This window comes from Hypanus sabinus, chromosome 5, assembly GCF_030144855.1.
Source record: "Hypanus sabinus isolate sHypSab1 chromosome 5, sHypSab1.hap1, whole genome shotgun sequence".
Lineage (NCBI taxonomy): Eukaryota > Metazoa > Chordata > Chondrichthyes > Myliobatiformes > Dasyatidae > Hypanus > Hypanus sabinus.
In genome coordinates, this window is record NC_082710.1 from 175,534,420 (window position 1) to 175,559,581 (window position 25,162).

Sequence of the window (25,162 nt, forward strand, 5' to 3'; positions counted from 1 at the left end):
CACATGGAAGGTTAGTTAAGAAGGTTCAGTCATTAGGTATTAATGCTGGAGTAATAAAATGGATTCAACAGTGGCTAGGTGGGAGATGCCAGAGAGTAGTGGTGGATAATTGTTTATCGGGATGGAGGCCAGTGACTAGCGGGGTGCCTCAGGGATCTGTTTTGGGCCCAATGTTGTTTGTAATATACCTAAATGATCTGGATGATGGGGTGGTAAATTGGATTAGTAAGTATGCCGATGATACTAAGGTAGGAGGTGTTGTGGATAATGAGGTGGGTTTTCATAGCTTGCAGGGAGATTTATGCCAGTTAGAAGAATGGGCTGAATGTTGGCAGATGGAGTTTAATGCTGAGAAGTGTGAGGTTCTACACTTTGGCAGGAATAATCCAAATAGAACATACAGGGTAAATGGTAGGGCATTGAGGAATGCAGTGGAACAGAGAGATCTAGGAATAACAGTGCATAGTTCCCTGAAGGTGGAGTCTCATGTAGATAGGGTGGTGAAGAAGGCTTTTGGAACTCTGGCCTTTATAAATCAGAGCATTGAGTATAGGAGTTGGGATGTAATGTTAAAATTGTACAAGGCATTGGTAAGGCCAAATTTGGAATATTGTGTACAGTTCTGGTCACCGAATTATAGGAAAGATATCAATAAATTAGAGAGAGTGCAGAGACGATTTACTAGGATGTTACCTGGGTTTCAGCACTTAAGTTACAGAGAAAGGTTGAACAAGTTAGGTCTCTATTCATTGGAGCGTAGAAGGTTGAGGGGGGATTTGATCGAGGTATTTAAAATTTTGAGAGGGATAGATAGATAGGCTGTTTCCATTGAGAGTAGGGGAGATTCAAATGAGAGGACATAATTTGAGAGTTAGGGGGCAGAAGTTTAAGGGAAACACGAGGGATTATTTCTTTACTCAGAGAGTGATAGCTGTGTGGAATGAGCTTCCTGTAGAAGTAGTAGAGGCCAGTTCAGTTGTGTCATTTAAGGTAAAATTGGATAGGTATATGGACAGGAAAGGAGTGGAGGGTTATGGGCTGAGTGTGGGTAGGTGGGACTAGGTGAGATTAGGAGTTCGGCACGGACTAGGAGGGCCGAGATGGCCTGTTTCCGCGCTGCGATTGTTATATGTTATATGGTTATATGATTCTTCATTGCTGTTTCTGTAACAATTTTGTTTTGTCAGTCAGGGTTGTTAGCCCTGAGCTGAATCCCCAACTGGAGGACCAATAGATCATTCAAGACTGCCCTCTACCCTTTGACCTGTTTGGCATGGGTGATACTACCAAGAACAAAGAATAAAGCCCTAACTCCAGTCAACATAAGTCTCCGGGTCATTGAGGCACGCAAGCCTCCAAACTACGACAAGGTTGTAGTGCTCTTGGAGCAGAGAGAAAGGGGCAGGTCGAAATTGGACCGGAGGAGGGATTCTGGACCATCGTGCGGGGTAACCTTGAGCTCAGTGTTCTCTCTTACTCAAATTCCTATTTCGAGCCAGTCCCGGGAGGGTGGGATTGTTTATCTCATTTACGAGGCAGGGACAGTTTCATTTCACTGCATGGACACCAAATCTCTTCTCCACACTGAGAAACTTTATCCTTCTTGTAGACTTGGAACTGATTGAGAATCAGCTTCTCTCCATGTCTGCTGAAGGAGGGTGTCCTGGGACCAGTGTAAGGAGTGGGAGTCTGAGACCGGGATCGGCGTCAGGAACTGCGCGGAAACCCTGTTAAGAGCAGATTGGCGCTGAACTCCCGAATTACATCGAATGTGGAAAGTGGAAATAAAGCTGGTGTTACACAGGCATACCTCATGATGGCGTACTTAGCCTTCTGTGTGACTCCCTCCATTCATCACTACGCACGGTTCAAAGGCCATCTATAAATTTATTGTTGGTAGAATCTTATATAGAGACCAAGAGGGAGATTCATCGGCTGGCTGAGTGGAGTCACTTCAACAACCACCACTCGACGTCAGAATGACCAAAGAACTGACTGCGAACTTCATGAAGGGAAGTCAGGAGATCTGGAGTGGAGAGCAGAAGAGCCTGTTTCTGTGTTTAGCTACTCTGTGAGTCTCTGACTTTTTAAACTTTTAGCCTAATGGCAGAAGGAGAGAATATATTGGAATCCATAATGAAGTATAAAAAAGAAGAGTTTGAAAAAAATAATAGTTTCAGCCAACTTGGATTTGTGAAATGAAAAAAAAAATCACTTTTAGTTCAAGGCGAATTTATCAAAGTGTGTACTGTATATGTTACCACTCTCCCCACCACCCTCCATTCCTACACCTCGAAATAGCAGGGATAGGGCTCCTCTTCTCCACACTTACCAGTCCGTGAATCTCCGCATACAACACACCATTTCCCCCATTTCCAACAGGATTCAACCAGCAGGCATATCGCTCACTTCCACCTCTGCAGGGATTACTGTACCTGTGAATCACTCGTCCACCTAATTTTCCACATTGATCTCCCTCTTGGCACTTATCCCTGCATGCGGAACGATTGCTAATCCTCGTCCCTCGCCATCATCTAGGACCCCAAGCAATGCTTCCAGGTGCGTCGACACTTCACCTGCGATCCTATCAAGGTGATTTATTGCATCTATGGCTCCAGGTGCGGCCTCCTTCTCACTGATGAGACCCATCACGGACTGGGGGCCACAGACTCCCATTCATCAGACTTGTCAATTCCACTTCCCATTCCCGCATCAAACTATCTGTCCACATCCTTCTGTACTGCCACGATGAAGCTAAACTCAGGTTTGAGGAGCAACTCTTCCTATTCTATCTTGGTAATCTCCAACCTGAGAACATGAACATTAACTTCTCTAATTTCCAGTAACTACTCCCCTCTGTTCCACACTGCCATTACCATTAATACTATATTCTGCCATCTTGTTTGACCTACCAAAATGAACCACTTCACACTTATCTGGGTTGAAGTCCATCTGCCACTTCTGCATCCTATTGATGTCCTGCTGTAACCTCTGACAGCCCTCCACACTATCCACAACACTCCCAACCTTTATGCCATCAGCAAACTTATTAACCCACCCTTCTGCTTCTTCATCCAGGTCAGTTATAAAAATCACAAAGAGGAGTTGTTCCAGAATAGATCCCTGTGGAACACCACTGAACACTGACCTCCATGTAGAATATGAACCATCTACAACCATGCTTTGTCTTCTGTGGACAAGCTAATTCTGGATCGACAAAGCAAGGTCTCCTTTTACGCCATGTCCCCTTACTATCTGAAAGAAGCTTACATGGGGAAACTTATAAAATGCCTTACTGAAATTAATATTTACGACATCCACAGCTCTACCTTCATCAACAGTAGTGAATCTGAAGATGCTGTAAATAAATAAAAACACGAAATACTGGCAGAACTCAGCAGGCCAGACAGCATCTAAGGGAGGAGGTAGTGACGACGTTTCGGGCTGAAACCCTTCATCAGGAGTGATGAAAGGTTTCGGCCTGAAACGTCTTCACTACCTCCTCCCATAGTTGCTGTCTGGTCTGCTGAGTTCTGCCAGCATTTTGTGTTTTTATCTACCTTCATCAATGTGCTTTGTTATATCCTCAAAGAATTCAGTCAAGCTTGTAAGGCACAGCCTCCCCTTGACAAAGCCATGCTGATCCCTAATCAGATCACATCTCTCCAAATGTTCATAAATCCTGCCTCTCAGTATCTTCTCCAACAACTTGCTCACCACTGAAGTAAGAATCACTGGTCTCTAATTTCCTGGGTTATCTCTATTCCCTTTCTTGAACAAGGGAACAATATTTGCAACCATCCAATCCTCCAGTACTTCTCCTGTCCCCATTGATGATGGAAAGGCCATCGCCGGAGGCTCAGCAATGACCTTCCTTGCTTCCCACAGTAGCCTGGTGTATATCTCATCCGGTCCTCGTTATTAATTTAACTTAATGCTTTTCAAAAGCTCCAGCATGTCCTCTTTATTAACGTCTATATGCTCAAGTGTTTCTGTCTGCTGTAAGTCATCCCCACAATTGTCAAGGTCCTTTCCACTGGTCTTATGGTCCTCACATACGTAAACCCCTCATTTCCAGAATTAGCTTGGTGAACCTACACTGTACTGCCTCCAAAACCTTTCCTCAAGTAAGGAGGCCAGTACTGAATGCAGTAATCCAGGTGCAGCCTCACCAATGCCCTGTACAAATGAAGTCCTGATGAAGAATCTCAGCCAGAAGCAACAACTGTTTATTCCTTTCTGTAGATTCTGCCTGCTTTGCTGAGTTCCTCCAGCATTGTTGTGTGTGTGTGTGTGTGTGTGTGTGTGTGTGTGTGTGTGTGTGTGTGTGTGGTTCAAGATTTACAACATCTGCAGAATCTCTTGTTTCTTTCAAGTGCTCATCCAGATAGCTCTTAAATGAGATTGGCCACCCAGTTTCAAGCACTCTCTCTCAGGCAGATGCATTGCTGATACTTGACACTCTCTTCAAGGAGCAATGCCTCAAAAGGCGGCATCCATCATTAAGGACCCCCATCACATAGGACATGCCCTCTTCTCATGGCTCCCATCAGGAAGAATGTACAGAAACCTGAAGGCACACACTTAATGATTCAGGAATAGCTTCTTCTATCCCCTCCTTCCTCTCTGCCATCAGATTTCTGAATGGACATTGAACCCATGAGTACTACCTCACTAATATAAGAAAATCTTCAGATGTTAGAAATCCAAGACAACACATGCAAAATGCTGGTGCAACTCAGCAGGTCAGGCAGCATCTATGGAAATTAAGAAACAGTCAAAGTTTCAGGCTGAGACCCTTCAGAAGGACTAGAGAAAAAAGATGAGGAGCAGAGTTAGAAGGTGTGGGGAGTGTAGAGGGAGAAACATAAGGTGTTAGGTGAAACCAGTGGTGGGGGGAGGAATGAAGTAAAGAGCTGGGAAGTTGATTGGTGAAAGAGATACAACACTGGAGAAGGGGGAATCTAATAGGAGAAGACAGAGGGCCATGGAGGAAAGAAGATGGGGAGGAGCACCAAAGGAGGTGATGGGCAGGGAAGGAGATAAGGTGAGAGAGGGAAAAGGGGATGGGGAACGGCCATTACCAGAAGTTTGAGGTCAATGTTCATGCCATCAGTTTGGAGGCTACCCAGGCAGAATATAAGGTGTTGCTCCTCCAACCTGAGCATGGCCTCATTGCGACAGCAGAGGAGGCCATGTCGGAATGTTGGAATTGGAAATGGAATTAATATGGGCGACCGCTGGGAGATCCCGCTTTTCCTGGTGGACAGGGTGTAGGTGTTCAGCGAAGTGATCTTGCAGTCTAGGGTTGGGTCTCACTGATATACAGGAGGCCACACTGGGAGCAGTAGATACAGTCAATGACCCCAACTGACTCACAGGTGAAATGCTGCCTCACCTGGAAGGACAGTTTGGTCCCTGAATGATAGTGAGGGAGGAGGTGTAGGGGCAGGTGTAACACTTGTTCCACTTGCAATGATGTGCAAAGAGGGAGATCAGTGGGGAGGGATGAATGGACAACGGAGTTGTGTAGGGATTGATCCCTGTGGAAAGCAGAAAGTGGGTGGTTGGGGTAAATATGTGCTTGGTGGTGGGATCCCGTTGGAGATGGCGGAAGTTACGGAGAATTATGTGCTGGATGCAGAGGCTGGTGGGTGGTAGGTGAGGATAAGAGGAACCCGATTCCTGGTGGGACGGCGGGAGGATGGGGTGAGGACAAACCCCGTGCGTGGAAGAAGAGATGAGTTTGAGCGCAGCTTTGATGGTGGAGAAAGGAAAGCCCCTTTCTTTGAAGAAGAAGGACATCTCCTTCGTTCTGGAGTGAAAAGCCTCATCCTGAGAACAAATGTGGCGGAGACGGTGGAATTGAGAGAAGGGGACGGCGTTTTATTTACAAGTAACAGGGTGGGAAGAGGTATTAGCTGAGGTAGTTGAGAGAGTCAGGTAGCTGTGGAAGCAAAGTTGATGAAGTCGACGAGCTCGGCACGGGTGCAGGAAGCAGCGCCAATGCAGTCGTCGATGTAGCGTAGGTAAAGAGGGGGAGCGGCACCAGTGTAGGCATGGAACATTGGCTGCTCCAAGTAGCCGACATAGCTGGGACCCAGTCGAGCACCCATGGCTACACCATTAGCTTGAAGGATATTAAATCTGATTCTGATTCATTTCGCCTCTGTTTCACTTCCACCTTATTTGTGTGCGGGCAGGTGGGTGGGAGAGAGGGTGTTAGGGGGTTCTGCTGGTTGTTGTGTACTGTGTCGTTCTGCCGAACACACGATGTTGGCGCTGGAATGTGTGTGAATGTGTCCCTCCCTTATAATTTTATTTACCTAAATCATGCTTTCGCCTCACCTTCTCGAAGGATAAAAGGCCAGGCTTTCCATTTAGCCCTTGTAACTGTATTGGTTCATTCCAGTCCAGTATCATTGTTTGTGAACTCCAGAAAGTATAGCGCTAGTCTTATTGATTGCTTCTCACGGGGCACAACACTTACCTGACTCCGCTAGTTTACTATTTATATATTCAGGCTTGTTAGTATCATCTCGAACATGTCCCCGCAGAGTCCCCACCGCGCTCTATTGCAGCGAACGGACCGTGGCCCTGGGAACTCCAGCGCGTCTGTGGCCAATGGCGGTACTACGAGGGGTTCAGTTGCTCACCGAAAGTGAAAGGAATTTGGACCAGGAAGTGTCCGGGAACAACATGGCTTCAAAACAACAAATTGAGAATTTCACCGAGGAGGTAATTTGTCCCATCTGCCTGGATTTCTTCACTGACCCGGTGTCACTGGACTGCGGACACAACTTCTGCCGTCCCTGTATCACAGAGTATTGGAAAAAGGGGACGAGAAACATCTGTCCGGAATGCAGAGAGGAGTTTCAGGAAATAACCCTCAGAGGGAATCGGGCCTTAGTGAGACTAGCTGATAAAGCTCGAAAACTGAAACTGAGTCCAATAGAGACAGAAAGTGATCTTCACTGCGAGGAACATGAGGAAGAACTGAAACTGTTTTGTGAAACTGACAAGACGCTGATCTGCCTGATCTGTAGGGATGCGCGGGAGCACAAGTCTCATAACTTTATGCCGATTAACGAAGCTGTTGAAGTTTACAAGGTAATGAAATAGGAGGCACGTTTGATGATCTAATTAATTACACACATCTCTCTAACACTGTTGTTCCATGATTTTCTACAATATCCCAGGAGCAGGTGAAATCTTCCTTCACGTCACTCACTGAGAGAAAATCGGCTATTCTCAAAATGGAGCAGCAACAGAAACAGAAGATTTCTGAGATTCGGGTAAAGTCTCCCTTTGTTATTTTTTCAATTTATTTTGTTCCAGTTATTGTGTTATATAAAGATGTTTACATTTCATTCGGTAGGATCAGACACGCAGTCTGGAGTCCCACATCTCGTCCGAGTTCACTCGAATGCGTCAATGTCTCACCGACAAAGAACAGCGTTTAATCAGAGATCTCAAAATACGGGAGAAGATGGTTGTGGGTCAAATGGAGAAAACTCTTCGGGAGATTCAGAGTAATTTGACTTCAATTGAAGAGGAAATCTCAAAGTTGCATAAGCAGATGGAGCAGACAGATGGAGTGATATTTTTGAAGGTAAGGAAGTATAGTTCAGTTCAGAACCGTATATACAGCGCAGACAGTGATGATGGGTGAAAGTTAGAGAATGATATTAACAAGGCCAAGTTTATTTATCTCGACATAAGTGACCAGCTGGTTCGTTTTTGAGGCTACTACACTCAGTGGCCACTTCATTAGGCATCTCCTGTACCTAATAATAATATGTATTTTCAGAGCGCTTTTCATACAGATGTATTGTTCAAAGCGCATTACATGGGATAAAAGTTCAAATTTGAAAATAAAATTAAAAAAAACAAAAATAAACATGAAAGTAAAAGACTAAAGATGTTAGTGTGCAAAATGAAATAAATGGGGGTTTGAGCGGGTGTTTCAAAGTGTCGCTGAGTCTACATCCCTTATGGTTTTAGGGATTGAATTCCACAGTCTAGGAGCATAGTTCAAAAAAGCTGACCTGCCAATTATTTTTGAGGGAGATTGTTTAAATTTAGGAGACCTGTGTCAGAACATGACATCTTGAAAATTATTCTTTGATGTACTTCGTAGCAGACCATTAAAACATAAGAGAATTTTAAAATCAATTCTAAAATATACAGGAAGCCAATGCAGAGCAGGTGGTATGGGACTGATATGTTCTCTCATCCTGGTTTTGGTTAAAAGTCTCGCAGTGATGTTCTGAGTGAGTTGAAGTCTGTCAATAGATTGCTTTAAGACCAGTGGAAAGTGCATTGAGGTAATCTAGTCTATTTGATATAAAGGTGTGAATTAGTTTTTCAGTACAGGAATGACTGTACCTTTGCGGTATTTGTGAAGTGTAGAAATGCTGCTCTTGTCACTTCCCTTACGTGGGATTTAAAATTCAAGTCTGAATCAAGAATAACACCCAGGCTGATTACTTCTAACTCGACAAGGGTCACTGACTGTATGTTAGTGTGGCCCATCCACTTCAAGGATAGATGTGTTGTGCATTCAGAGAGGCTCTTCTGCACACCACTGTTGTAACATGTTGTTCCTTGAGTTACTGTTCCCTTCCTGTCAGCTTGAACCAGTCAGGCAATTTTCCTCGGTCCTCTCTCATTAGCTAGTTACTGCCTGTTACACTGCTGGCATTTAGGGCAGCAATCAAGGTCCTCCATCTCTGTCTGTCTTTGGCCATCTTCTCTACTGTGCCCCATTCGTGGTTAAGGGTCCTCACTTCTGCCTCTACGGTATGGCAGCAAGTTGTCTCTTGCATTTCCTTCACACCTCAGGGTTCTAATGAAGTGCTATCTTGATGGTGGATTTGGCCTCTGCCCAATCCGTCTCTAACGTTTCCTCAGTATGATTGTGGCTCTGTCCTCTGGATGGCACTGAAGGAGCAGGGCGTGGTGGGCCAGAAAATATGGGTTGTCTTCCGGGTGCTCATGGTGTGGAGTGATGACAGTTTGGCAAAGTCATTCTCTGTCATGCACAGCATTCTGACCTGTATGAGGATGTGGACAGAACACAGCTCTGGTTCAGCTTCACCTCAATGTGGCCTCTCTTCCTGTTTCACCACATGCTGCCTTTAGTCTTCCCACCCTGTCCATCTGCTTTCACTGACACCCAGTGTATGTAGGTTGTAATGATGCTTTCTGCAGTTATTCGTGCTAGCTTGCCAGTGTTGTACATGGTTCATGCACTCCAAAAACCAATTTTGGTCTTGATCTTGGGGGTGCTCAGGGCTTCCTTCATCATGCCAGTAGCTTCCTCTTGCTTTTCTCTACTGTCAGTTATGCAAATCCTGGGTGGATATTAAGGGATACAATTGCACACAGATATAGGATTCTTCATTGCTGTTTCTATAACAATTTTTGTTTCACCAGTCAGGGTTATTAGCCCTGAGCTGAACCCCCGACCTAGAGGACTGGTGAACCACTCTTAGTCTGCCCTCTACTCTTTGACCTGTTTGGCTAGGGTGACCCTACCAAGAGCAAAGCACAGGGTCCTGACTGCAGCCAACATAGTTGTCCAGGTCATTGAAGCACACAAGACTCCAAACCCTACAATAAGTGCTCTTGGAAGACCTCTCTCATTAACAAGGTGTTTTTGGCCACAGAACCTGCTGCTCACTGGATGTTTTTGCTTTTCACACCATTCTCTGTAAACTCCAGAGACTGTTGACCATGAAGATCTCAGGATATCAGCAGTTTCTGAGGTATTCAGGTGTCAGGTGCTTTATTAGGTGGGGGTGTACCTAATAAAGTGGCCACAGTGTTCATATTTCACTGACTTTCCTGAGGACCTCATTTGCCAACAGATCAAAACAAATTCAAATGACAGTAATTTAACAGTTTCAAGGCCTAGCCTTATGGAGGTGTTTTAAAGGCAGCTTTAATTGGCTCACTGATTTTGTTTTCCTTAGCTGTTTAGCAACTTAGTTTCTTTAGTAATGCAAATCCACATTGATTTTATCAAATCCAATCACTGTATCAAATCCTCAACAAATTCACCTGTGAGCTGGGTGAATTCCAGCATCTGCAAAATCTTTTGTGCTTATGTCTTTGGTGTAATTAGAACACAAAACATAAGAGCAGTATTAGGCAAATTCAGTTCATTCAATCTGCTCCACATTCCATCCCTTTCAAACTCATTTTCCTGCCATGTCTGATGATGAATTCCACAGACTCACTACTCTTTGGCTAAAGAAATTCCTCCTCAGTTTCTGCTGTTTTAGAGCTACAAGTTAATCAAAGGGTCACTGAGTCATGGAGCACATTACTGGCTCCTCAGCCCTCCAAATCCATGTCAACCATCAGGAATCCACTGACAATATTGTTATTTAGCACCACTTTATTTTTAGCTGTCTCTGCTTTAGCTATTTACGCGTTCCTTTTGATATTTCGTAAAAATCGTGAGATGACCTGTCTGCATCATCCCCTCAGGTAGTATATTCCAGATTCCAACTGCATTCTTGTGGGGGTAAAACGATTCTCAGATTCTCTCTGAAGCTCTTGCCCTGTTGCACCAGATCTTGGACCTTAGGTTCACAACACCAACATAGAGAGCACTTTCTCACTATCTATCATGTTCATGTTCCTCATAACTTTCTTATACTTCTGTGCAGTCACCCCACACACAGACATTCACTCCAAGGAAAGCAACAAGTTTGTTCACATAACAGAACTGCTGCTTCTCAGAGAAAATCCTGGTGAATCTTTTCAGCAGCCCTCCAGTGCAAGTGCGTCATTTTCAAAACCCAAAGGTCAGTACAGCAGACAGCACTCCAGATGTGGCCTAAATAATCTCTTCATAAAATTATAACAATAACCTGCACTCTTTCCTAATCTCTGCCCCAGCAGAAGATAGAGGTATTCATATGAAGTCTCCCATCACCTGATTTCAGGAATCCTTGGATTTATTCAACAAGTTGCTCTGTTTCTCTACATCAATTTTCCTCTTTCTCTCACTCAATTGTGGCAGCATCCATCATCAGGGATCCCCCACCATCCAGACATTTCTCTCACTTCTGCCATCAGGAAGCAAGTACAGGAGCCTTGAGTCTCACACCACTAGGTCCAAGAACAGTCATTACCCTACAGCCATCAGACTCTTGAAAAACATGGATAACTTCACTCACTCCAACCCTGAACTGATTCACAACCTATGGACGCACTATCAAATACTCTACAACTTTTGTTCACAATATCAGTTATTACTAATGTTTTACTATTTACTTATTTTTAAAATTGGCACATTTTGTCTTCTTTTGCATTTTGGATGTTTGTCCATCTTTGTTTCTGTGTAGTTTTTCATTGATTATATTATGTTTCTTTGTATCTACTGTGAATGCCCATGAGAAAATGAATCACATTTGGTGACATAAATGTACTTTGATAATAAATTTAATTTGAACTTTGATGTGTTGTTCCCCCAAGGCACTACCCTTCATTACTCTTGCCAAACTGCATCATGTTTGACTTCACCAGATTAATAATGCATTTACCACTGGTATATCATCTCACCAACTAATTAATATCATAAACATGAGCAAGATGCTGGAGAGCCAAAGCAACATATACACAAAATGCTGGAGGAACTCAGCAGGCCAGACAGCTTCTATGGAAATGAATAAACAGTTGACTTTTCAGGCCAAGATCCTTCTTCAGGGCCGGAAAGAAAGGGTGGAGATGGCAGAATAAAAAGGTGGGAGGGAGTAGAAAGCGGCTGGCTGGATGTTGATTGGTGAAGCCAGGTGAATGTGAAAGGTCAAGTGTTGGAGAAGAAAGAATTTGATAGGACAGGAGGAGTGGATCCAAGGGGAAGTAATAGGCAGATGGGAAAAAGTGATAGGTCAGAGTGGGGAATAGAGGAAGTGGGTTGAGAAATTTGTTAACCAGAAGGAGAAATTAATATTCATGCTATCAGGTTGGAGGGTATCCAGATGGAATATAAAGTGTTGCTCCTCCACCCTGAGGGTGGCCTCATCTTGGCACAAGAGGAGGCCAGGGATTGACACGTCAGAACAGGGAATGGAGTCAAATCAGAATTGAAATTGTTTACTGGGGATGGCTTAGAACATGGACTGTTCTATGGAGGCAACAAAGAAGTGGGCACAGCTGGGTCCCATGCAGGTGCCCATGACTACCCCTGGAGAAAGTGGGAGAAGCCAAAGGAAAAACTGTTGAGGGTGAGGAGCAGTTCTGCCAGATGGGGGATGGTGGTGGTGGAGGGGGAACTTTTATTGAGAAAGCAGTGGAGAGCTTGAGGCCTCGTGGTCCTCTTGGTCATAAGGAATTAATAACAAGCTGCATCTTCCTCAGATCAACAATAACTTCTGATCACCACGGATAAGCCCAGTAATTCCATGCCCTCGAGTCTACGGTCACTGCAAGGACAGTTATGCTTCCAATTTTGGGTGGCACAGTAGAGTAGTGATTAGTACATTGCTGTACAATTCAATGTTCAATTCCCTTTGCTGCCCACAAGGACTTTGTATATTCTCCCTGTGACTGCTGGGTGCTCCAGTTTCCTCATGAATCCCAAAGATGTAATGTTAAGGTTAATGAGTTCTGGGTATGTTCTGTTGGTGCCAGAAACATGGCGAAGCTTGTGAGCTGCCCAAAGCACAATCCTTGCTGATTTGCTTTGACACCAGTGACACGTTTCACAGTATGTTTTGATGTAACCTTTCTGTTTATCTACATTCATATCAGCAATATCCAAGAATAGTCTTACAGGCAGCAACAGGGATAGGTATCCAATCATGAATGTCAGGCCTATTTTCTTTCAGAAGTACCCACTATATTTTGATACCATCCTCTACTTCCTATTATTACTAATTTTAGATCCAGTTTAGCAACATGCCTTGGATTCTGTGAGCTTTAAGCTTTTGGACCAGTTTCCTTTGTGACAGAAGGCAAGACAGCAGCTTTCATTCAGTGTTTGAGGACATTTGGTTTGTCAACTAAAAGTCTTGAATGCACCGTGGAGAACACTCTGACTGGCTGCATCACTGTCTGGTATGGTGAGTGGGCTGGGGGGGGGGGGGTGGAGATGCTATTGCAGAAGATCAAAGTAAGTAGCAGAAGCTTGTAAAATTAGTCAGCTCCATCATGGCTACTAGCCTCTGTAGTATCCAAGACGTCTTCAAGGAGCAGTGCCTTAGGAAGGTTGCATCCATCGTTAAGGACCCCCACCACTCAGGAAATGCCGTCTTCTCATTGTTACCATGAGGAAGGAGGTATCAAAGCCTGAAGGCACACACTCAGGAATTCAGGAACAGCTTCTTCCCCTTTGCCATCCAATTTCTAAATGGATATTGAACTCAAGAACACTACCTCACTACCTTTTTTATTTCTGTTACTTTGCACTTTTTATTTTGATTTAACTATTTAACACACACACACACATATTTACTGTAATTCCGTTTTCTCTATATTTATTTATCATGTATTTCATTATACTGCTGCCAAAAAGTTAACAACATTTATAACGTGCTGGAGATATTAAACCGAATTCTGATTCTGAAACTTTATCCAGCTGATGTCCATATAACCTTTGTCAACTGCACTGATTTCATTGGTGCACTTTGTTTTCTCTACAAAAAAATTTGATTGTAACTGTTCAGTCTGGATTCTCTCTAACAAAGTCTCACTGATACCCTTTGATTAATCCCTACATTTTCTAGTGTTCCCCAACCTTGTCCCTCAGAAGTTTGTTTTCTTTTCGGAGATTTTTGTCACTGACGTTGGATCACGGGCCTGTAAGTGGCTGCTTTGTCCATGCTGCCATGCTTGAGGGAAATTGCCTCATTTGCTGTCCTTCTAACATCTGACACTTCACCTGTGGTCAGTGACAATTTAAAGATCTCCAGTAGGGAATTTGCAGTCTGCTCCATTGATGGCCACAGCAGAATTTATTTATTTATTCATTGAGATATCACACAGAATACATCCCTCTGGCCCTTTGTGCAGTGACACCCAGCAATCCCCCAATTTAACCCTAGCCTTATCACAGAATAATTTACAATGACTAATTAACCTATCAACTGGTACATCTGTGGACTGTGGGAGGAAATTGCAGCACCCAGAGGAAACCAACATGGTTACAGGGAGAATGTACAAATTCCTTAAAGATAGCGGTGGGAATTGAACCCAGGTTGCCTGTACTGTTTTGCTAGCTGTTATACCACCATGCTTAGCAGATCAACTAAATCAACTTTCAATCTGGTATGACCTCTTATACCTGCTCATGTTAATAACATATCATAGAACTTTACTTACCCTTAATGAATATTCTAGCTACAACGTCCATTTGTGAATACGGATGGGAAGTATTACTTTAACGCATTATCTAGATTTAGCTTACTAGCTCTGATTATAAATTTAGAAAATGTTAATGAATACATTCTGACAACCAACTAACTGATCAAACAAGAGAAAATCTGCAGATGCTGGAAATCCGAGCAACACACACAAAACGCTGGATGAACTCAGCAGGCCAGGCAGAATCTAGGAAAAGAGTACAGTCAACGTTTTGGGCAGAAACCCTTTGGCAGTTTTGGCCAGAAAGAATGACAATCTTCAAATCAGTGAATTCAGGACAGTGGAAGCAGTCTTTGTTCTTGCCGTGTGCTTGGGGGATGGAGGCTGCCATTTTGTGAAGACACTCGATTCTCCATTTTGTGAGCTTGACATGCTGGACTTGATTAGTGTTTTAAAGAAGACACAAAGACCAGGTAATCTGCTGGACTGGAGGTCATTTCCAAATAAGGAGTTGTTTGTGAGGTGTTCTTTGGTTGGCTATAACATGCAGACTTGTGAATGCCTGAGGTGATTCGAGCTCATTGCTGACTGAGAACAAAGAGCCATGAGTCAGCAACTGTCCCTTGATGGGAAAAGGATAATAGATGGATGCTGCTTTGGACCAGAGCCAATGACCAGGTGTTAAAGGCCAGACACATGACCTGCGGCCAATGACACGGGAATGCGACATTTGAATTGATACGCAATGTATATAAAGTGGATGCTTTGTGTGTGCCGGTGGCGGTAACTTCAAAGAATAACCATCGCAGACACAAGCGAGAAGAACCCTGCGTGAAGCATATGGAGAGTGAGCCGGGACCACGAGGAACAAGGAGCGCCTGGCTAGCGTAAATTCCTTCGCCCGGGAAATACCTTTGCTATTCTTTGACTATCCAGGAGAGTCAGGGACACTTAGCAGGTGTGTGCACAAGGTATTTAGTGTATGAATTCACGCATTAGTTAGTTTGAACAATAAAGGTAATTGTCAGTACATAAAGATCTCTCTGTGCCTCACTCAGAATCGTTGGAAGAGGTAGAAGTGGTATCTCTCTCTCTCTCTTTTCCAACAGCAGGAACTAATTCATTAGAAACCCTTCAGCCAACTAATTATTGCAGGAATGAAAAGATTAACATATAAAAAGAATTTGATGACTCTGGATTTGTACTCCCTGGAGTACAGATGACTGAGGGGGGAATCTCATGAAACTTGCTGAATATTGAAAGGCCTGGATAGAGTGGAAATGGCAAGAATGTTTTTCATAGTGGGATAGTGTATGACCAGAGGGCACTGCCTCAGAATACAGAGATGAGGGGAAATTTCTTTAGCTAGAGTGTGATGACTTGGTCAAGTACATAGCAAGGGAAGTCTGTGGAGGCCAAATCATTGTGTATATTTAAAACGGAGGTTGATTAGTAAGGCATCAATGGTTACAGAGAGAAGGCAGAAGAAAGGGTTAAGAGGGATAATAAATCCACTATGATGGAAAGGGCAGAACAGACTCGATTGTTCGAATGGCATCACTCTGCTCCCATGTTTTATGGTCTAACCCAGGGGTCGGCAACGTTTACCACTGAAAGAGCCAATATGGACCCATTTCCCACAGAAAAGAAAACACTGGGAGCCACAAAATGAAATAACACTGCATACAACGGGTTTTTTTTTGCCTTTATGCTATGTATAAACAAACTATAATGTGTTGCATTTATGAAATTGATGAACTCCTGCAGAGAAAACGAAATTACATTTCTGCATGCAACAAAAACATTTTGAACTCCGAAAAAAAGACGTTGGGTTGAAGGTTACTCCATAGTTAGCCTACCTTGGATCGAAGAATTAAAAGAAAGCGCGCACTGGCGGGTGTCAGGCATTGGCAGTGGTGATGTATATTAATAGCGATAAAAAACACGTTGTAGCGGTGTAGCGCTACACGCAGCGCTAAAATAAAGACTGCAGTCAAAGGTAACTTTATTCGAACTAAACAGCCTTGCTTTAAAGCCTCCCTCAACCCACCCCCCGTGGGCGCGGATGCTCCAAAAGACACGTACTCACAAACCCCCGTAGGCTATCTCCCTTAGCCTGAACGCTGGCTAATTGTGAGCCGGTTCGGATGTGCCAGGAAACGGTGTCTCCGCAAAGTTTTCAGATTGTACAAGATCACCATAATCTTCAAATTTCGAATTACATTTCAAAAGCTAACAAACCACGGGGAGCCGCATCACAGAGATCAAAGAGCCGCATGTGGCTCTGGAGCCGCAGGTTGCCGACCTCTGGAACCAAATGTGCTCAGTATCTATCCATTCTGATTTCTGTTTTTTTTTGCAGGAAGAATGCTGTCAGAAGAGGAGGTAGGACTTGATCTTACCTGAACCCTAGCAAAACTTTTTGATATTATCTCAGAAAATACTTTGTGTTCAAATACTTAAATTAACATGTTTAAAATTTGCAGGGTGGGAAATATCCAGACACTGACTATCACGGATGGGGCTCTTACATTGGGAGAATTCAATGGGCCTTTACCTTTCCCGGTGTGGAGGGAAATGTTCGATGACATTCAGCCTGGTAAATAGATCTAAATGTCCCGATTCACAACTTACAGTTTGACTCATGTTATACAGGAATAACAGAGTATTACTCTATGCTTCAAATTGGACCTAATTAATATTACTACCTTACTTATACAAATAATCCACCTTCAGTTTGGAGTTTCATTCCCTAAACTTCCAATATCACTGAGGCAATGAGTCCACCTCTTCCTGTGATCTCTCTTCCTCCCTAGAAGCCCCGCTGTTTCTGCTGGGGCGAGGGAAGCTTCCCAAAATTTCCCGGGGCTTTATTTATTTATTTTTTATTAAACAAAATATAATTTATTCAAAAATAAGACTATATACAATAAACCATTCAATGACTTTCAAACCTTTATAACTGTAACTGTAATTGTTTCCATTACAGTCTTTACATTTCCACACTTTTCGCCACCCTGGCAGCCTTGTCTCCAGAGCCTCAGAGTGTTCATATCTCTTTTAGAATATTTTCTTTAATTGAGACATTTATGTGTGTTCACAATCACAACCAGGTGAACATGCAGATAAGATGCAAAAAAGTTATGTTTTTACCAGTAAGTTTAAGTAAGCAGTACAACCACTGAAATTTGTTTCTACTGTATGTCACAATAATGCATGTGTGCTCGCTCTCTCTGTCACACACACTCACACACAAAAAGTGAGGAAGATGGAGATAAAAATGGCCACCTTTTTAATTTCCTCCTCTTCGTTTGCTACTCTCCCTGCCACTTAAGTAAAACACTGTCCCACTCTCTCACACTTTCATTCTTACCCTCCTATGATCCTCCTATTGTGGTCTCTTTTCTTCTAAACCCCTCCCTCCCATCACCTGTCTGCTTCCCTTTCCCCCTCATGGATACATCCACTCCCCACCCCTCCACACACACACACTTTCCACCCCCTCCTCCACTGGGTTCTGGTTCCATCTGTCATTCAATTCTCCCTTAATGACTCTTATTATCTCCTCCTTTGCTGACAAGATTCCTCCCCCTACCTCACTCCACCTGCATCTCATACATTGTCTGCCTCAGTTTAACAGTCACCCTGGGGAGGGCAGTGGAGCAACTCCAACCCTGCTCCCCTCTCCTCCCCTCCCAGCCACAATTTGCCCGGTGGACTCCTGTCACACTGCGACCCTTCCCCTCTTTATACTGGCCATTTCTCCTCTCTCCTCTCATGGGATTTGTACTCAAAATTTGGGCAATTCCTTCCATGCCAACCACTCCCGCCATACAGACACAGAAACTACTGGACCCAAAATAGAAAATACAGAAATAACAGGCAGCATGTGAGAAAGCCATAACACCGGAGCTGGTCCGCTTCATCCGTCAAAAGCACTGGCCAAATATCTTAATTCTGATCCATTCCCATTCTGACATGTTTGGTCCATGGTCTCCTCTCGTGCTGCAATGAGGTAACCCTCAAAGTGGAGGAGCAAAACCTTATATTCCATCTGGGTTGCCTCCAACTTGATGGCATAAATATCGATTTCTCCTTTCGGTAAAAAATATATTCTCCCACTCCCCTCTTCATCTATTCCCCACTCTGGCCTCATACCACTTCTCACCTGCCTATCACCTCCCCCTGGTCACCTACTCCTTCCCTTTTTCCAATGATCCATCTACTCTCCTATCAGATTCCTTCCGCTCCAGCTCTTTACCTTTCCCACCCACCTCCTTCCCCTCCTCCCACCTTTTCATTCTGGCATCTTTCCCCTTCCTTTCCAGTCGTGCAGAAGGCTGTCAGCCTGAAATGTCTGCTGTTAATTCATTTCCATCAAAGCTGCCTGACCTGCTGAGAAGCTCCAGTATTTTGTGTGCATTGGCATAAACACAAGAAATGCTGCAGATGCTGGAAATCTGAGCAACACACAAATCTGTAGGCCAGGCAGCTAGGAAAAGAGTAAATAGTCGACACTTTGGGCCAAGGCCCTTCTTCAGGACATCGGCCGTTTACTCTTTTCCATAGATGCTGCCTGGATTGCTGAGTTCCTCCAGCGTTGTGTGTGTGTTGCTTTGGATTTCCTGTGTTTGAGGGGAATAAACAGTCATCATTACAGGGTTCTGATGAAGGGTTTTGACCCGAAAGGTCGACTTTTCATGTCTCTCCATAGATGCTGCCTGACCTGCTGAGTCCCTCCAGCATTTTGAATGTGAGGACAAATGCAGACGTTTAATGTTGAAAGGAGAATTGTAAGCACAAAAACTTCTGCAGATGTTTGATATCCAGAGGGATACATCCACACACATACAGAGTGCTGAACTCAGCAGGTCGGGCAACATTTATGGAGAAGAATAAGCTGTCCACATTTTGGGCCGAGACCCTTCATATGGACTGAATGGGTGGGCAATACAATGCAGTTGTGTGCAACTCGGGGAAGATTAATGTTGATGATCTGCATGTGCCTGAATGCCATAGTCACTAGTCCCAGTACCGCTCTGTCCAAATCTCTCATTAAACACCTCCCCATCCCCGGGGACTCTCTAATTCTCTGCTTCTCCACTCAGTCTCTGTCACCCTGGATGTGGAAACAGCAAATCAGCGGCTCGAGTTATCCGCGGATCGGAAGAGTGTGAGACGGATCCGGACACGGAGGGATGTCCCTGACACCAGGAAGAGGTTTACTGCTGGAGTTAGTGTACTGGGATCAGAGGGATTCACGACAGGGAGATGTTACTGGGAGGTGGAGGTGGCGGGGAATCGGCGCTGGAGTCTGGGAGTCGCCGTAGAGTCAGTGGAGAGGAAGGAGTGGGTCGCACTGAAACCAGAAGCTGGAGTGTGGACCATTGGGCGGAGTGGCGACAGATTTGTTGTAAATGGCTGCCCTGACCCCCGTTTCCCTGCTGGTCCCATCCCCAGGAGGGTGGGAATTTATCTCAGTTACGAGGCTGGGACAGTTTCATTTTACAAAGTGGAGACCAAGTCTCATCTCCACACCTTCACTGGGAATAAATTCATGGAGAAACTTTATCCTTTCTTCTGGATTGGGGATGAAAATAAGTGGCTAATAATCTACTCTGGTTCTGATCCAGGCCTCCAAAGAGTGGAGTGTCGGGACTGGCGCTAAGAGGGGGGCTCAGGGGCTCTGAGGTGGAATCCCTGCTGACAAAATCTTGGCTCTTAATGGGACCCTCTGCATCCCCTAAATCCACATTGCAAAACGACAATGAGCCTGGAAATAACCAGCAGAAATATATATTTCTGAAAAGTAAATAAACAGGGAATTGATATTCCAGCTGTCACTTTACTAATTTTAATGATTACCTGCATCCGTAAACAGAAGATAAATACTTCTGTGAAAACATAAAGATGGAAAAAATAGGCCTTACATCGCGTCCACAGTGCATCAGCAGCAGCTGCAGGGCAGTGGATCTTGACTCTCTAGCTCTTTGGTCTTACTGATGTTGAGTTTAAGGTTGTTGCTGCAACACCACACAACCAGGTGTATGTCTCACTCCCGTACACTCTCTAATCTCTATCTGAGATTCTGCCAACAATTGTTGTACCATCAGCAAATTTTTAGGTGCTAGTTGAGCTATACCTAGCCACTCTCTCCATCATAGGTATTGCGAGGGTAGAGCAGTGGGCTAAGCACACATCCCTGATGTGCGCCGGTGTTGATCGTCAGCGAGGAGGAGACATTATCACCAATCTGCACAGACTGTGGTCTTTCAGTAAGGAAGTCGAGGATCTATTTGTAGGGATGATGGTGCTAAACACTGAGCTACAGCCGATGAATAGCATCCTGACATAGGTGATTGTATTGTCCAAAGATCTAAGGCCTTGTGAAGAGCCATTGAGGTTGCGTCTGCCGTAGACCTATTGTGGCAATAGGCAAATTGCAATGGGTCCAGGTCCTTTGCTGAGGAAGGAAATGGTCAACCTCTCAAAACATTTTGTACTGTAGATGTGAGTGCTACTGGGTGATAGAATTATTATTAGTAGTTTTTGTCTTTGCACTGTTTGCGTCTTCTGCACATTGGTTGTGAAACCCAATGTAGATTAGGGGACTGCTTTATCAAACAGTTTGTTGCCACAAAAAGTGGGTTTTCTGAGTGGCTACCTGTGTTGCGGTGTATTTAATTTCATAAAAATATTAGATGAATGTCTGAAAATTTCCAAGTGATGCTTTAACTCTTTGTGAGCTTGCAGCATGTAACATATCTGTACAAGCAGCTGGATTCTCTCTGGTCTCAGGCACCGTTGGCATCAGGATGTTTGTCGATGAATGCATGAGTTGTTTGAATGAAAGAAACTGTGCTGAGAACAAAAGATCAAATAGTTTATCCTTCTCTGTGTGTCCTGCTATGCTTGTGGATTGAAGCCTATCTATTGAGGCACTTTTTACTCGGTGCTTCGGATTTCTCCTAGACTGAGGGATCACAATCGGTGCTGAGGACAGACACAGGATGATTTCACAAGTCAGAATTTGAAGTTCCCCGACAACAGCGACAATCAAGTTCCCTGACGGCAGCAACAATCATGTACAGACTAAGAATCGTGAGCCCTGAAATCTTTGTGGATATATTTGTAACTTAATATGTAACATTTAGTGTGGTTTGTGCTTTGTTTTATGATAATAAATTCAGCTTAAGCTACTTCACCTGCGTGACACTGTCCTGTACAATTCCAACATGACTTCAGTCCATAGTTTCCAAAAATTACCCAGATTCCACCCCGAATATTCTCAGCAATGGAGCCTCAACAGGACACTTGAGAGGAGAATGTCACTTAAGTAGCAGTACAGTAGTGTCACAGTTAACACAATCAATTTACAGCACCAGCAGTCAACGATCAGGGTTCAATTCCCATCGCTGCACGCATGAAATCTGTTGTTCTCCCGTGACTGCGTGTGTTTCCTCTGGGTTCACCGGTATCAGAATCGGGTTTTATATCACTGGCATATCTCACGAAATGTGTTGTTATGCAGTAGCAGTACACTGCAATACATAGCAATAAAAATGGTAAATTACAGTAAGTGTATAAATACTTTTTATGTTAAATTCCCAGTGAAAACAGAAGATGAAAAAAAAGTAGTAAGGTAGTGTTCATGGGTTCAATGTCCACTTAGAAAACTGATGGCAGAGGGGAACAAGCTGTTCCTGATTTGTTGCATGTGATCCTTCTGGTTCCTGTACTTCCTCCCTGATGGTAGTGATGAAAAGAGAACATAATTTGGGTGACGGGAGTCCTTAATGATGGATGCCCCCTTTTTGAGTCATCGCTACTTGAAACTAATCTGGATGCTGGGGAGACTAGTGTCCTTGATGGAGATGACTGAGTTGACAAATTTCTGCAGCTTATTTCAATCCTGTGCAGTATGTTCCCCCTGGCCCACCACTGCAAGGCTCCAAAGACCTACAGTTAAGGTAAGTGAGTTGTGGACATGCTATATTGACACTGGAATTATGGCCAAACTTGCACGCTGCCCCCAGCATCAACCTCACCAATCTGGTTTGCTTTGCTGCAAATGACACATTTCACTGCATGCTTCAATACATATGTGACAAGTACAGGTAAGTTTTAATCTATGGAATACCAAATGATCACTGGCCATTGGTGGAGACATTTCTTACATCTGTGTCATGGATGGCTGATCCCTTGCCAAAACACCTAGTTTTAAACATGCCGAGGAGGATCATCAGTCTGAAAAGAATTTTGTGCATTTCCATGAGACAAACGAGCAGAACCAGGCCATTTGTCCAATAGAGTCCACCCAGCCATTCCACCATGACTGATTTATTATCCAGTCTTCTGCCTTCACCTTCTAAGCTTTGATACCCTGATTTCTCAAGAAATTATCAACCTCCACCTTAAATAATTTGGCTTGAATTCTACAGATTCACCACCCTATGACTAAAGGGTTTTTCTCATATCTATTCTAAATGAATGTCCCTCAATTCTGAGGATGTTCCCTCTGGTTCTAGACTCCTCCACTTTGGGAAACTTCCTCTCTATATACACTTTATGTAGAGCTTTCAATATTCAATAGGTTGCAATGAGATCCCCCTTCATTCTTCTAAACTTCAGTGAGTACAAGCCCAGAGCCATCAAATACTCCTCACATGTTAACCCTTTCGTTGCTGGGATCATTCTTGTGAACTTTTTCTTCACCCACTCCAATGCGAACACACCTTTTGTTAGATAAAGGCCCAAAATTGCTCTCAACACCGGGTGAATGCAGGCTGACCAAGGCCTGATAAGGCCTCAGCAATGCATTTGTGCTTTTGTATTCCAGTCCTCTAACTGAAAGCTAATATAACATTTGCCTCCCAACTCAATCTGCAAGTTAATCTTTAAGGAATCCTTAATGAGTCGCCCGAATCTCTCTGCACCTCTTTTAAATTTTTTTTTCTCAAACTTGAGAAAATGTACAGATGCTGGAAGTCCAAGTATCAGACACAAAGTGTTGGAGGAGCTCAGAAGGCCAGGCAGCATCTATGGAAAAGAGTAAACAATTGATGTTTCTGACCAAGACCCTTTATCAGGACTGGTGAATTTTCTCCCCATTTAGGAAATAGTCCACAACTTTATCCCTTCTCCTAAAGTGCATTAGGCACTTTTCTACATCATATTCCATCTGCAATTTCTTTGCCCATTTCCGCAATCTGTCTATGTCCTTTTGCAGCCACCCTGTTTCCTCAATACTACCTTCCCCTCCACCTGTCTGTGCACTGGCCACAAACATGGCTACAAAACCATCAATTCCATCATCTAAATCATTGACATATAACATGAAGGAAAACAGTCCCTGCGGGACAACATTAGTCACTGGCAGCCAACAATAAGGCCCCCTTTGTTCCCACAGTTTGCCTCCTGCCAGTCAGCCAATCTTCTGTCCATGCTAGTACCTGACCTGCAATACACTCTCATGTGTGGCACCTTGTTAAAGGCCATATCAAAATCCAAATAAACAACATCTGCTGATCTTCCTTTGTTTATCCTCCCTTATATTTCCTCAAATAATTCTAACAGATTTCTCCTTTGGAAAACCATGCTGATTTTGGCCTATTTTATCATGTGCCTCAAAGTACCTTGAAACCTCATTCTTCATAATAGATTCCAGTATCATTCCATCCACTGCAGTCAGGCTAACTGGCATATAACTTCCTTTCTTCTGCCTCCCCCCAACTTCTTAAAGAGTGGATGGACATTTGCAATTTTACAGTCCTCAGGAACCATTCTAGAATCTATTAATTCTTGAAAGATAATTACTAAAGTCTCCACAACCTCTTCAGCTACCTCTGTCGGAACCCTTGGGTGTAGCCAATTTGGTCCAGGTGTCTAACTTACCTTCAAGCTTTTCAACTTATAATGCACTGGCATTCATTTCTGCCCCCTGACACTCTTGCATTTCTGGCTTTCTGCTGGTGTCTTCCACAGTGAAGACTGATGGAAAATACTTATTAAGATCCTCCTCCATTTCTTTGTCCCCCAGTACTATCTCTCCAGTGTCATTTTTCAGCAGTCCTATATTCAATTCTTTCTCTCTTTTACTATTATGGTATTGTGCAAAAGTCTAGGTATTTATATATATAGCTATGGTGCCTAAGACCTTTATACAGTATTGTATTTGTCAATGTGGAGCAGACAGCAAGTTTGTAAATCGTATCAGCTCCCGTCTGAGTGGGGTCTTGGATCTGCTCTAATTTGCCTACTGGATCAACAGGTCCACAGCAGATGCCATCTCATTGGCTCTTCACACAACCCTGGAACATCTTGTTAGCAAAGATACATACATCAGGATGCTCTTTATCAATTACAGATCAGCATTTAATACCATCATCCCCTCAAAACTAATCAGTAAACTCTAAGACCTGGACCTCAATACCTCCTTGTGCAGTTGAATGCTGGATTTTCCCACTTGCAGACTCCAATCAGTTCGGATTGTCAGAAACATCTCCTCCACAATCTCCATCAGCAGGTGCAACATGGAGCTGTGTGCTTAGACCCCTGCTCAACTCACTTTTCACCTATGACTGTGTGGCTGAGTACAGCTCCAACAACAGATTCAAGGTTTCTGATGACACCACTGTTGTGGGCCATATCAAAGGTGGTGATGAATCAGCAAGAGAGGAGGGAGATTGAAAACTTGGCTGAGTGGTGTCATAACAACAACCTCTCACTCAATGTCCGCAAGACCAAGGAACTAACTGTAGACTTTAGGAGAGGGAGACCAGAGGTCCATGAGCCACTTCTCATTGGGGAATCAGAGATGGAGAAAGTCAGTAACTTTAAATTG

The 25,162-nt window shown here is 43.8% G+C and overlaps 1 protein-coding gene across 1 annotated transcript; it reads left to right on the forward strand.

Annotated features, from left to right (window-relative positions):
• The first annotated feature begins 1,040 nt into the window (after nt 1–1,040).
• On the forward strand, nt 1,041–21,570 carry LOC132394638 (zinc-binding protein A33-like). Its single transcript, XM_059970992.1, has 7 exons — nt 1,041–2,071; nt 6,558–7,110; nt 7,200–7,295; nt 7,379–7,612; nt 16,682–16,704; nt 16,806–16,918; nt 19,428–21,570. Exons 1-7 carry the CDS (start codon nt 1,980–1,982, stop codon nt 19,985–19,987), a joined length of 1,671 nt encoding a protein of 556 aa, XP_059826975.1. The 5' UTR covers nt 1,041–1,979; the 3' UTR covers nt 19,988–21,570.
• Nucleotides 21,571–25,162: the final 3,592 nt, after the last annotated feature.

Excerpts from the sequence above, each read along its gene's own strand:
- LOC132394638 (XM_059970992.1), top strand. The coding sequence starts at position 1,980 with ATGACCAAAGAACTGACTGCGAACTTCATGAAGGGAAGTCAGGAGATC. Across the intron at positions 7,111-7,199 it reads AAGCTGTTGAAGTTTACAAG|GAGCAGGTGAAATCTTCCTT; the intron begins GTAATGAAATAG and ends ACAATATCCCAG. Across the intron at positions 16,705-16,805 it reads GAATGCTGTCAGAAGAGGAG|GGTGGGAAATATCCAGACAC; the intron begins GTAGGACTTGAT and ends TAAAATTTGCAG.